The sequence below is a fragment of the Leucoraja erinacea genome, unplaced genomic scaffold, assembly GCF_028641065.1.
Source record: "Leucoraja erinacea ecotype New England unplaced genomic scaffold, Leri_hhj_1 Leri_71S, whole genome shotgun sequence".
In the NCBI taxonomy this organism is placed as follows: domain Eukaryota; kingdom Metazoa; phylum Chordata; class Chondrichthyes; order Rajiformes; family Rajidae; genus Leucoraja; species Leucoraja erinaceus.
In genome coordinates this window covers 236,455-250,119 of record NW_026576641.1, presented here as the reverse complement: position 1 = coordinate 250,119, position 13,665 = coordinate 236,455, and the positions used below count along the sequence as shown (strand labels likewise).

Genomic DNA, 13,665 nt, shown 5'->3' with positions numbered 1-13,665 from the left:
AACGGGCCAAAAACATAATACTCCAGGTGTGGTCTCACTAGGGTCCTGTACAACTGCAGAAGGACCTCCTCTACTCAACTCCTCTTGTTATGAAGGCCAACAGGCCAAAACTGCACACAATACTCCAGGTGTGGTCTCACGAGGGCCCTGTACAACTGTAGATAATCAAAAGATATTTAAAATCAGTGATTTAGTTGAAGCTGGTCACATCTCGAGGGTTAAATGTACTTTAGTCAGCCACCCACGCTCCATGAAGCAAACATCTCTCTCTTTAATTAACAGAATACTGAGTTTGATCGGACAGGAGAAAATATGTTTATTGTTTGTAGATCAGGAGTGGCGAAATGCCACCTTGGTACTTCCAATTGCACACACTAATGTTACTCCGGTTGCACAGGTGCAGGTCGGCGCGAATTCCGGGCAACATGAATCTCTGACCGGGCGACATTCAGCTGAAATATAAGAGAGTTCCATCGATCACCAACTCAACATTGACGAACTTGACTTACGAACGCCCGATTTACGAATTTTCGCAATCAAGGGCCTGTCCCACTTGGGCGTCATTTACGCGTCACGCAGATGGCACGCGAAGATTTTGTACATCCCAAAATCCTGGGGCGCCGCGCGCGACCGCGGGTCACTGCCTACGTCACCATGCACCATGCGTCGTGACGCGTGAATGATGCCGCGTAAATTACGCACAAATTACGCTAGAGTGGGACAGCCCCTTACCCTTCTTCGGCTTCGACCCGAAACGCGGCTATTCCTTTTCTGCAGATATGCTGCTAAACCCGCCCAGTTACTCCAGCACTTTGACAGAACAGCATCTGCAGTTCCTTCCCACACATTATTCCTGTATGGACCTATTTTTCCCTGTAGCGAACATTACTTTTCACCCAGTTATTTGTTTTTCACTTTGGGGAATTTTCACTTTTCAGAATATTTCTGAAGGTCAGACTGGGTGGGAGCGCTGGATAGTTTACACCCCAGGGTATGAACATTGACTTCTCTAATTTCAGGTAGTCCTTACTGTCTTCTCCCCTTCTCAACTCTCCCTCAACCCACTGGCTCCACCTCTGCCTTCCTTCTTCCCCCCCCCCCCCCCCACCTCCCCACCACATCAGTCAGAAGAAGGGTTCTGCTCTTCCTATCTAACTCTCTCTTGAATGTATCCAGAGAACCGGCCTCCACCGCCCTCTGAGGCAGAGAATTCCACAGACTCACAACTCTCTGTGAGAAAAAGTGTTTCCTCGTCTCCGTTCTAAATGGCTTGCCCCTTATTCTTAAATTATTTCGTCACCTATCCTTTTTCTCCAGAGATGGTGCCTGTCCCGCGGAGTTACTCCAGCATTTTATGTATATCTTCCTTGTAAAGCAGCATCTGCAGTTTCCATCCTACACTCTTGACACCCCCACTAACCGAAAATATGTTAACCTCCAGCTGAAAAACACCCAACGACTTGGCCTCCATCACCGTCTGTCTGTTGCGGTGAAAGAACTGGATTCATTGCGGCGCCCGCCTCTTTCAATGAATTCCACAGACTCGCCACCCAAATTACTAAAGACATTTCTCCCCATCTCCTATCTAAAGTTCAGGATCGAACCCGGGTCGAATGCTTTGTGAGTTCGCGGCTCTACCACTGCGACATTGTGGCGACGGATTCCTGGGAATAGTTCCGCCTTTAATCTTTCTTCCCGGGCCAATTAGTTGAAAGATCTTTGAAAACATGAAGGTAGACAAAAATGCTGGATAAACTCAGCGGGTGAGGCAGCATCTATAGAGCGAAGGAACAGGTGACGTTACTTCAGACGACGGGTCGCGCCTTTGTAGTTGCAGCTCCTATACTGTGGAACAGATTCCCTCTACTCATCAGAACTGCCCCCTCAATCTACTCCTTTAAGTCGAGACTCAAAACCTATTTCTACTCACAAGCCTATCTCTAAGTCCTCTGAGGGAGCGCTGTATGTATGTATTTATAACAGTGGTTCTCAAATGGGGGTACGCGTACCCCTGGGGGTACGTGAAGGCACTCCAGGGGGTACGTGAGATTTTAAAATATAGGGCTACATATACAGGGCCGGCCTTAGGATGTGCGGGGCCCAATTGGGAACAATTTTGGTGAACCCCAGATTCCCAGCCAAGGTGTGTCAGCCCAGTTATTTAGTATATATTATGAAATTGTACACTAGGTGCTATGGATTCTACACTGTGTGAATCTCTCCTGCTCCCTCCCGTTTGACTGTCAGTAGCTCCGCGGCTTCCAACCTTTACTGTAGCTGCTAATTACCATTAAACTGCATTATGTGATTGGACACAATGCCCTTGGAGACAGCGGCTGATTGGACGGGAGGAGACCTAGTTGTTGATTGGACGGGTATTTTAAGGTGAGCTGGTTGGTGATTGGATGCAACCCCCTTAGAGACTGCGTTTGATTGGCCGCCAAATAACATGGTCAAATCTGTAACAAAAATCGCTGGTCGGTGCGAACTCAGTAACTATCTGGTTGTTTCTCCAAACTAAACAGTATAACATACAGGTACATTCATTTAAAATTAAAGTCAGTGATGATTTCACATGATTTCTTACTGTGTAAAGCTCAATATCTGACCAATTTCTGTTTAACACGTTTGGTCTGCCGTGAGCATTTTTCTCTCCCAAAACAGTTCATATCTAGCAAACCGATGATAAATATATATATTTTTTATTTTTAGCAATATCTGCTTTTATTTAAAATTAAGTTAATGATTTCTTTTTGTGCACAGATCTTTACTATGATCCCAAAAGAGGACACTTTATGTTGATAATTATTTTTATGTGCACAAATCTTTATTTATAATTAAGTTAATTATTTATTTCTTTTTTTTTAGTTATATCTTTTTATTTCCAAATAGTTCAAGAGAGACCACAACAAATGAGCAGTGTTTTGTACATTTATGGAGTTTTAAATGGTTCATTTTATAGTTTTAAATGGTTATATGGTCACTGTTTTCGCTACATTAGTTTAAATCACTACATTTTAGTGATGAGAAATATTTGCAATAAATTTAGTCATGGATTATTAACATTTAAAATGTTCGAAATAAGTTTTTTTTCAAATGTTTGAATTTTGTATGTGTTTATCAGTTCCAAAGTTTAATAAATCAGACACTGATGGCACAGTGCTCTGTTTTAAGTTTTTTTTTTCAACCAAAAATGCTTTGCGCTGGTTAGGGGGTACTTGGCTGAAAAAATATTTCACAGGGGGTACATCACTGAAAAAAGGTTGAGAACCACTGTATGTATGTATTGTTAGATCTATGTACCATTGTATGTGGCACGTAAGCACATGCACTGATGTAAAGCACTTTGAACAACGAGAGTTGTTTTTCAATGTGCTATAGAATTTAAAAAAATGATGTTTAAGATGGAACTGCAGATGCTGGAGAATCGAAGGTAGACAAAATTGCTGGAGAAACTCAGCGGGTGAGGCAGCATCTATGGAGCGAAGGAAATAGGCAACGTTTCAGGTTGAAACCCTTTTTCAGACTTCAGACAGAAATAAAATCGACTTCGCGACTTGACTTGACCTTAACGGCAATGCTATGTTAAGTATAGAAAAAATAAAAAATCTGAATAAATTAAGTCATTCACTCCTCTAGTTCCATTCACCCCAAAAATAATTCCATTCGCCCTTGGGAGAGCCATTCACCAGTTTAAGAAGCACTGGATTAAGGTGATAAGGCGACATTTTTATAGGGGAAGGCAGGGTTGGGCAAAAATGATGGTTTTGTGTGTGACGTCTCAATCACAAAGAATTGATTCCAAATGAAAGTTTCCTTCAGTGATAGTGATGCCTCATGGAACAGCCTTGTAAAGGGTTGTTGTCATACTGCTAGCTTTGAACCTTACTGTATACAGAGCAAGAAATGCACGTTTGTGCTTGCACCATTGACAGGGCTTCAGAGGGAAATTAATTGAGAATTAAGGGACAGAGGTTTAGGGGTAACATGAAGGGGGACTTCTTTACTCAGACAGTGGTAGCTGTGTGGAATGAGCTTGCAGTGGAAGTGGTGGAGGCAGGTTCGATTTTATCATTTAGAAATAAGTTGGATAGTTATATGGACGTGAAAGGAATGGAGGGTTATGGTCTGAGTGCAGGTAGATGGGACTAGGTGAGAGTAAGTGTTCGGCACGGACTAGAAGGGCCGAGATGGCCTGTTTCCGTGCTGTAATTGTTATATGGTTATATATGGTTAACTTGTGCTTTCAGAAGATTGCAAATCATTAGAATCCTTTACGGTAGAGGGCTGTGGATATATTCATAGCTGCGATGGATATTCGATTTGAGGGGTTACATTTACGCTCAATAGGGCTCAGCCGGTGATGGAAAAAGTCTTGATCGCGTTGAACGGTTGGGCGGCTCGGTAGGCCCATCCACACCCCCCCCCCCCCCCCCCCCCCCCCCCTCCCTTGCCCCCATCCCCAGCCCCGGAGTATTGCTTCCTATGTCCTTATATTACCATGTTACCATCCCCCCCCCCCCCCCCCCCCCCCAGCCGTCACGTACATCAGATAATCCTCCGTCATATTCGCCACCTCCAACGTGATCCCACCACTGGCCACATCTTCCCATCTCCTCCCCTGTCTGCTTTCTGCAGAGACCGTTCCCTCCGTAACTCCCTGGTCAATTCGGTCCTTCCCACCCAAACCACCCCGTCCCCTGGCACATTCCCTTGCAACCGCATGAAATGCTACACTTGTCGCTTTACCTCCCCCCTCGACTCCATCCAAGGACCACAAGCAGTCGTTCCAGGTGCGACAGAGTTTCACCTGCATCTCCTCCAACCTCATCTACTGCATCCGCTGCTCTAGATGTCAGCTGCTCTACATCGGTGAGACCAAGCGCAGGCTTGACGATCGTTTCGCCCAACACCCCCGCCCAGTTCGCAATAACCAGCCTGATCTCCCGGTGGCTCAGCACTTCAACTCCCCCTCCCATTCCCAATCCGACCTTTCTGTCCTGGGTCTCCTCCATGGCCAGAGTGAGCTCACCGTAAATTGGAGGAGCAGCAACTCATATTCCCCTTGGGCAGTTTACACCCCAGCGGTATGAACATTGACTTCTCCAATTTCAGATAGTCCCCCTGCTTTCTCCTCCCCTTCTCAGCTCTCCCTCAGCCCACTGGTCCCACCTTTTCCTTTCTTCTCCCCCCCCCCCCCCCCCCCCCCCCCTCACATAAGTCTGAAGAAGGGTCTCGACCCGAAACGTCACCTATTTTCTTCGCTCCATAGATGCTGCTGCACCCGCTGAGTTTCTCTTGCATTTTTGTCTACCTTCGATTTTCCAGCATCTGCAGTTCCTTCTTAAACGTTCAGATACCTGGGATGCTGCCCTGATGATTTTTTTTCCAGCATCTGCAGTTCTTTCTTGAACATTTGAAAAGTTGAGATCTTTACCTGATCTGAAACCACTCCTCGATGGGAAAGGAGATGGAGTCGTGGGCCACCATGCAGACGTAGGTGAGCGAGCGGTCCACATCGGACAAGGGGATGGTCATCTGGCTGGCGGTACTGTAGGACCCGCTGGCGTCCGCCACCACCGGGAAGTTGGTCACCCAGCCCAGCTCCTGCACCCCCCTCTCGGTTTTCCACGTCACGTAGATGTCGGGCGGGTAGAATCCTGATATGTAGCAAGCGAGGGTCACCGTCTGCGCTTGCACCGAGTTGTCAGACGGAAGTCTGATTGGGGTGATGGTCGGCTGGCGGAAGACCAGGACTGGCAGGAGACAGGAAATAAAGCACATCAAACCATTGGAGGTTAGAGACACGAAGAGTGTTTTATCATGTGTAGTTTTGGTCCCCTGATGTGAGGAAGGACATTCTTGCTATTGAGGGAGTTCTTGCTATTGAGGTTTACCAGGTTAATTCCCGGGATGGCGGGACTGTCATATGCTGAGAGAATGGAGCGGCTGGGCTTGTACCCTCTGGAGTTTAGAAGGATGAGATGATAACAGTGCAAAATAATGATATGTATAGGTGTGTTTACAGATGTATATGTACTGAACATGTTGTATTTGCCACGATGCTTACAGCTGTTGCAAGTAAGGATGTTATTGTTTGGGACATATGGCAATGCAATCTATCTCTCTCTCTCTCTCTCTCTCTCTCTCTCTCTCTCTCGTCTCTCTCCTCTCTCTCTCTCTCTCTCTCTCTCTCTCTCTCCTCTCTCTCTCTCTCTCTCTCTCTCTCTCTCTCTCTCTCTCTCTCTCTCTCTCGTCTCTCTCTCTCCTCTCTCTCTCTCTCTCTCCTCTCTCTCTCTCTCTCTCTCTCTCTTCTCTCCTCTCTCTCCCTCCTCTCTCTCTCTCTCTCCTCTCCCTCTCCCTCTCCCTCTCCCTCTCCCTCTCCCTCTCCCTCTCCTCTCCCTCTCTCCTCTCCCTCTCTCCTCTCTCCCTTCCTCCCCCTCTCTCCCCCTCCTTCTCTCCCTCCCTCTCTCTCTCTCCCTCTCTCTCTCTCCCTCTCCCTCTCCCTCTCTCTCTCCCTCCCTCCCTCCCCTCTCTCTTCCCCTCTCTCTCACCCCCCTCTCTCTCTCTCCCTCCTCCCTCTCCCTCTCCCTCTCCCTCTCTCTCTCTCTCTCTCTCTCTCTCTCTCCCCTCTCTCCCTCTCCCTCTCCCTCTCCCTCCCTCTCCCTCCCTCCTCCCTCCCTCCCTGCCTCCCTCCCTCCCTCCCTCCCTCTATCCCTCCCTCCCTCTCTCACTCCCTCTCTCCCTCCCTCCATCCCTCCCCCTCACCCTCTCTCCCACTCTATCCCTGTATTTTTCTCTCTCTCTCTCCCTCTCCCTCCCTCTCCCTCTCCCCTCTCCCTCTCCCCTCTCCCTCTCCCTCTCCCTCTCCCTCTCCCTCTCCCTCCCCCTCCCTCTCTCTCCCTCTCTCTCCTCTCTCTCTCCCCTCTCCCTCTCCCTCTCCCTCTCCCTCTCCCTCTCCCTCTCCCTCTCCCTCTCCCAATTGAGGGCTGGGCATATTTTCACGGCGCGAACAACGGGAATGCGCGGGACGGGAGAAACGACGAGGCTTCCTACCCCGTGTCTTATTAACGCTTCTGACCAGCCCGTCTGGCACCGAGACATGTTGGACCTTGCAGGTGTAGACGGATCCCAGGTTCCACATGTCCGTGGATGTCACCAAGTCGCTCCGGGCGCTGTAGGTGCCGTTGTCGTTCCGAATGGGCTCGAAACTTTTGGCTCCATTCACCACCGGATCTCCGTTGACAGACCAGCGGAAGGAGATTTCACCGGGGTAATACCCGGCCGCCAGGCAAGAGATAGTGGTCTCCTTTACATCCATTTCCCCGCGGCCCGCTGGCAACACGTAGACCGCGGGCACCTTAGGGTACTGCCCTGTAGAAACACAACCATATTGGATTACATAGAGGGTGCTGTAGGTAGCGTTTGAGAAGCATTTACTGGTACATGGAGTAAAGAGGTTCTTCTGCAGTTGTATAGGGCTCTGGTGAGACCACATCTGGAGAACAGTTCTGGTCTCCTAATTTGAGGACGGACATCCTTGTGATTGAGGCAGTGCAATGTTGGGCGAGTCCAGAACCAGGGGCCACAGTCTTAGAATAAAGGGGAGACCATTTAAGACTGAGGTGAGAAAAAAAACGTTTTCACCCAGAGAGTTGTGAATTTGTGGAATTCCCTGCCACAGAGAGCAGTGGAGGACAAGTCACTGGATGGATTCAAGAGAGAGTTGGATAGAGCTCTAGGGGCTAGTGGAGTCAAGGGATATAGGGAGAAGGCAGGCACGGGTTATCGATTGGGGATGATGAGCTATGATCATAATGAATGGCGGTGCTGGCTCGAAGGGCCGAATGGCCTCCTCCTGCACCTATTTTCTATGTTTCAATGTTTCTATGGACAGGATAGGCTTAGCGGGCTATGGGCCAAGAGCGGGCAGGTGGGACGAGTGTGGCTGAGGATATGTTGGTCGGCGCAAGTGTGCCGATGGGCCGATGGGCCGATGGGCCGATGGGTCTCTACTCTCTGGAGTCCAGAAGGATGAGAGAAGACATAGAAACTTACCGCATCGCGAACGGCCTGGATAGAATGGATGTGGAGACGATGTTTCCACTAGTGGGAGAGTCTAGGATCGGGGACCACAGCCTCAGAATAAAAGGGCATACCATTGGTGAGGAGATGAGGAGGAATTTCTCTAGTCAGAGGGCGGTGAACCTGTGGAATTCATTGCCACAGCTGTGGAGGCCTTCAATGGATATTTATAAGGCACAGAGTTGTGAGTCTGTGGAATTCCCTGCCTCAGAGGGCGGTGGAGGCCGGTTCTCTGGATACTTTCAAGAGAGAGAGCTATATAGGGCTCTTAAAGGTAGTGCAGTCAGGGGATATGGGGAGAAGGCAGGAACGGGGTACTGATTGGGGATGATCAGCCATGATCACATTGAATGGCGGTGCTGGCTCGATGGGCCGAATGGCCTACTCCTGCACCTATTGTCCATTGTCTATTGAGATGGATAAATTCTTGAATAGTGCGGGTTCAGGGGGTTGTGGGGAGAAGGAAGGAGAATGGGGGTTGAGAGGGAGAGATCGATAAGCCATGATTGAATGGCGGAGCGGACTTGATGGGCCGAATGGCCTAATTCTGCTCCTAGGCGTTATGAACATGAGCTTACCGGCATTGCTGACGTGTTTGGAGATGGGCGAGTCGAGAGTCTCATGGGCCACGTGGCAACTGTAGACGGAGCCCTTGATCCAGTGAGATGTGCCGGTGGACAACTTGCTGATCTTGGTGTAGGTGGAGTTCGGCCCCAACAGGGACTCTGAATGAGAGACACCCGCGCTCACCACCTGCCCGTCCACCGACCAGGTAATGGAGATGGCCTCGGGGTAAAAGTCCTCGGCCACGCACAGCAAGGCAATCTCCCGCTGCTGAAGAACGTCCTCGGGGCTTGGGTGGTGGAAGTGAACCAGCGGAGGCGACTGGGGTGGGGCTGGAATGAAAGTACCAAGTTATAGTTGTGTTGGAAGGAACTGCAGACCCTCGCTTGAACCAAAGATAGACTGCGGCTGACCTAGATAAATATGCCGCAGCTGTTCCAGAATTTGTCCACGCTGCCGCACTGGTGAGTAAGGCAAGGCAACGCCTTTACCACCTCAGGCAGCTGAGGACATTCAGAGTCTCTCTGCTGATCCTTCCAGTGTGTAAATACTGTTGTGCCTTTTTGTTAAATGTAAATACTGATTCTGTTCTGTTGTCCTGTAGCCTTTGCACAATCTGCACCATTGCCACTTTCATTTCACTGCACATCTTGTATGCGTATGTCACAAATAAAGTTGACTTGTCTTGAAGAATGTTCAGGATCATGTCCCAAAGAAGACCGAAGTAGACGATTGGTGTATTTCCCGAAGATAGACACAAAAGGCTGGAGTAACTCAGACAGCATCTCTGGAGAGAAGGAATCGGTGACGTTTTTGGTCGTGAGTCTGTTAAGGGCCTGCCCCACTTTCACGACCTAAATCACGACCTTTTTTACTCGTGGATATTTTTCTTCAGGTTACTTGACGCCACGAGTACCCACGACCAGCATCACGACCTACCCACGACCTCCTACGACCTCGTGACGACCATGCTGCGAGTATGTCAAGGGCAAACTCGGCAGAGCTCGTGAATTAGGTCGTGAAAACCGGAAACATTTTCATTGTTCTATCTAGGACATGACAATAAAACACTCTTTTGACTCGACTCTTGTTCCGAAACCTCACCTATTCCTTTTATCCAGAGTCTGACCCAGCTACTGAGTTACTCCAGCTTTTGGTGTCTATCCGCTGTTATAGTTTGTGTTTTTTGTTTTAGAGATACAGGGTGGAAACAGGTCCCTCGGCCCATCCTGCCCGCGCTGGCCAGCGTTCACCTTCACACTAGGCCATTAGAGTATTGTATTCAGTTCTGGGCGCCATGCTTTAGGAAATATGTTGTCAAGCTGGAAAGGGTACAGAAAATATTTGCGAGGATGTTGCCTGGGCTGGAGGGTCTGAGCTATAGGGAGAGCTTGAGTAGGCTGGGACTCTATTGCTTGGAGCGCAAGAGGATGAGGGATAACTTTTTCACACAACGGGTGGTGGGTGTATGGAACAAGTTGCAAGAGGATGGAGTTGAGGCAGGGACTATCCCGACATTGTTAAGATTGTTAAGGGCTTGGACATGCTAGAGGCAGGAAACATGTTCCCGCTGTTGGGGGAGTCCAGAACCAGGGGCCACAGTTTAAGAATAAGGAGTAAGCCATTTAGAACGGAGACGATGAAACACTTTTTCTCACAGAGAGTGGATAGTCTGTGGAATTTTCTGCCTCAGAGGGCGGCGGAGGCCGGTTCTCTGGATGCTTTCAAGAGAGAGCCTTATAGGTCTCGTAAAAATAGCGGAGTCAGGGGATATAGGGAGAAGGCAGGAACGGCGTACTGATTGGGGATGATCAGCCATGATCACATTGAATGGCGGTGCTGGCTCGAAGGGCCAAATGGCCTCTACTCCTGCACCTATTGTCTATTGTCTAACATTTAAGAAACAGTTAGACAGGTATATGGATAGGACCTGTGATTTGGACCAAACCTTGGCAGGTGGAACTAGTCTAGCTGGGACATGTTGGCCGGTGTGGGCATGTTGGTGCCGAAGGAACTGATTCCACACTGTATCACTCTATGACCAGGTCTATCCAACACACATTCCCTGGAAACTGCACGGCGGCGGCAACCTCGGGTGGAGGACTCAACCTACCAGAGTTGACGGTGAGGGTAACTCCACATCCGCTCCAGTCGGTACTGTAGGGGAAGTAGGTGTTGGAGCTGCCACAGTAGTACCTGGCCGAGTCCTCTCGCTGCAGGTCCTTAATGGTGAGTGAGAACCGCTTGCTGGCCCAGTCCTTGGACCCGCTGAACCTGTCCGTGCCGGGCACCGAGTACAGAGACCCCGCTGAGCCCGGGGTCCAGTACAGGATCCAGGAGATGAGTTGGTCGGTGGGTTTCGCCGACCCCCAGATGAAGAAGTGATCATCTAGATTCCTGGACGTGAAGCAGTCCAGCGTCACCGTTTCATTCTCACGGCGGGTCATGGAGATGGGGGAGATGTATAGGGTGTCGTCTGTCCGAGCGAGGCCTGTAGATAAACGCAGAGTGACACACATTTAGTGGAAAGCACAGCGAGTCAGAGATAGCAGGAGCAGAGATTCTCATATTTTGTTTTACATCAGGTCATAAGGTCGTACGTGAATTAGGTTATTCGGCCCATCAAATCTACTCTGCCATTCAATCATGTATTACTAGGATTCCAAACTAGGATTCAGCCCTGTCTCACGGATGATCAGCCATGATCACATTGAATGGCGGTGCTGGCTCGAAGGGCCGAAAGGCCTCCTCCTGCACCTATTGCCTATTCTCTATTCTATTCTATTCTCTATTGTACTGCCACTTGTATCAACCCGCGCATTGGCGTCGTAACAACGTTCTCAGAGACTGTTCACGACTCCCGGCGCAGTCTCAATCCGACGGGGGTGAGACGTTAGGTGGGGTCCCGCCAACTAGAACTATGCAGCTGGTCAGAGCATTGTCCGGTAGAGAGGAGAGACACAAGGCCGCTCTGCCTCACGACCACGAGAGCCATACCTGGAAAAACAAGGAACGGCATCAAGAGGCACCACATCTTCTGAGCGCCGCCACCCGGCTGGAGGATGTCGGGGCTTCTGGGGTCCCGGGCGAGCAGGGAACCGGGCACTCAAACGGGTCGGACCAATTCTCAGAGGCAAGAGGCTTAGATCCAAGAGGACGGGAGTTGATTGAATCCCGACTTGCGCACTGTGGAGACTATCTGCTCCTGGCAAGAGTCCAATGTACAAATTAATGGCTAACTTATTAATTGGGCCAGGACACCCCAATGTTACATTTTTTTGCTGCACAAGTCTCATTCATTCAGGCAACGAGCACATTGACCCACGCCCCTTTTTAACGTCGCAAAGAAGTAAACAATAGACAATAGACAATAGGTGCAGGAGGAGGCCATTCGGCCCTTCGAGCCAGCACCACCATTCAATGTGATCATGGCTGATCATCCCCAATCAGTACCCGTTCCTGCCTTCTCCCCATAATCCCCTGACTCCGCTATCTTTCAGAGCCCTATCTAGTTCTCTCTTGAAAGTATCCAGCGCACCGGCCTCCATCGCCCCCCGACGCAGAGAATTCCACAGACTCACAACTCTCTGTGAGAAAAAGCGTTTCCTCGTCTCCGTTCTCAATTGCTTACTCCTTATTCTTAAACTGTGGTGCCTGGCACCCAATTAGTACCCCGTTCCGGCCTTCTCCCTACATCACTTGACTTGCACAGGAAATATGGAGGAAAGCAAATGGATTGACGCAATCAGCTTAATGCAATAGATGTCTGAAGGCTGAATATCTCATTAAAGATTTGCAAAGTTTGTCGGCTTCTGAACTTGCAGAGATAGCGCCAGGTCTTACAGGTGAGGTTGAGGCGACACGTGTAGTGTACGATCAGAGTTCCTTCGTGTTTCACTGAGCCCTGTGTTACTGAGTAAGCCCCTTTGGATATGAACTCGGGTTCACCCCAGCCATTGTGAAATGGCAATGAAAGCAACGCTGACACCGACATTCAGCTGCACCGTGCACCGTGTCTGAAGTCTCCGTCTCATATTTACTCACGAGTTGCCAAGAGTGCATTCAGCCCATCGAGTCGGTGCCAGCTCTCAGACGAATCCCGTCAGGGAAGGTGAGGATCATTTGCTGGGGAAATTAGAGCGTAGAACATTGAACAGTGCAGCACAGAACAAGGTCTGTGCCGAGTCAATCCTCAACCTGGGCCGCTCCAGAGGAAAGAATACAAGTGTATCCAAACTCTCCATGTGTCTGAGATCCACCAATCCAGGTAGCATTCTGATTAACTGTGCGTTCTCCAAAGCCTCTACGTCTTTCCTGTAATGAGATGACCAGATCTGCACGCAATGCACCAGATGTGGACCAAACTAAAGACGCATAGAACTGCATCATAACTCCCTTACTCAATATTCCATGGCCCTAGCAAGGAAGGCAAGCATACCGTATTTACCACCCTATATATTTGTGCTGTCACATGCGGCAAACTCTGAACTGGGTCCCTGTACAGATCAACGCTGTTAATGGTCTTACCGATAAGGGTATTACTTCCCCTAACATTCAATCTCCTAAAGAGCAACATCTCACACTTGGACACACTAGAGGCAGGAAACGTGTTCCCGATGTTGGGGGTGTCCAGAACCAGGAGCCCCAGTTTATGAATAAGGGGTAAGCCATTTAGAACGGAGATGACCGGAACTGCACGGAGACGCATGGAGCTGCACCCACATCTCCGTTCTGAATGGCCTACCCCTTATTCTTAAAGATAGGTATATGGACGGGAAAGGAATGGAGGGTTATGGTCTGAGTGCAGGTAGATGGGACTACTTGAGAGTAAGTGTTCGGCACGGACTAGAAGGGCCGAGGTGGCCTGTTTCCGTGCTGTAATTGTTATATGGTTATAAACGGTGGCCACTAGTTCTGGGCTCCCCTCAACTTCGGGAACATGTTTCCTGCCTCTAGCGTGTCCAAACCCTTGATAATCTTTTATGGTTCATAAAAGATCCCCTCTCTAAATGTGCC

The 13,665-nt window shown here is 49.4% G+C and overlaps 1 gene segment (V, D, J or C); it reads right to left on the bottom strand.

Annotated features, from left to right (window-relative positions):
- Positions 1-299: 299 nt before the first annotated feature.
- Positions 300-11,857, bottom strand: LOC129694599 (immunoglobulin heavy constant gamma 4-like). The segment is given in 6 exon segments: positions 300-452; positions 5,438-5,756; positions 7,057-7,374; positions 8,664-8,981; positions 10,763-11,140; positions 11,647-11,857. Coding segments are annotated over 6 exon segments (1,374 nt in total).
- Positions 11,858-13,665: the final 1,808 nt, after the last annotated feature.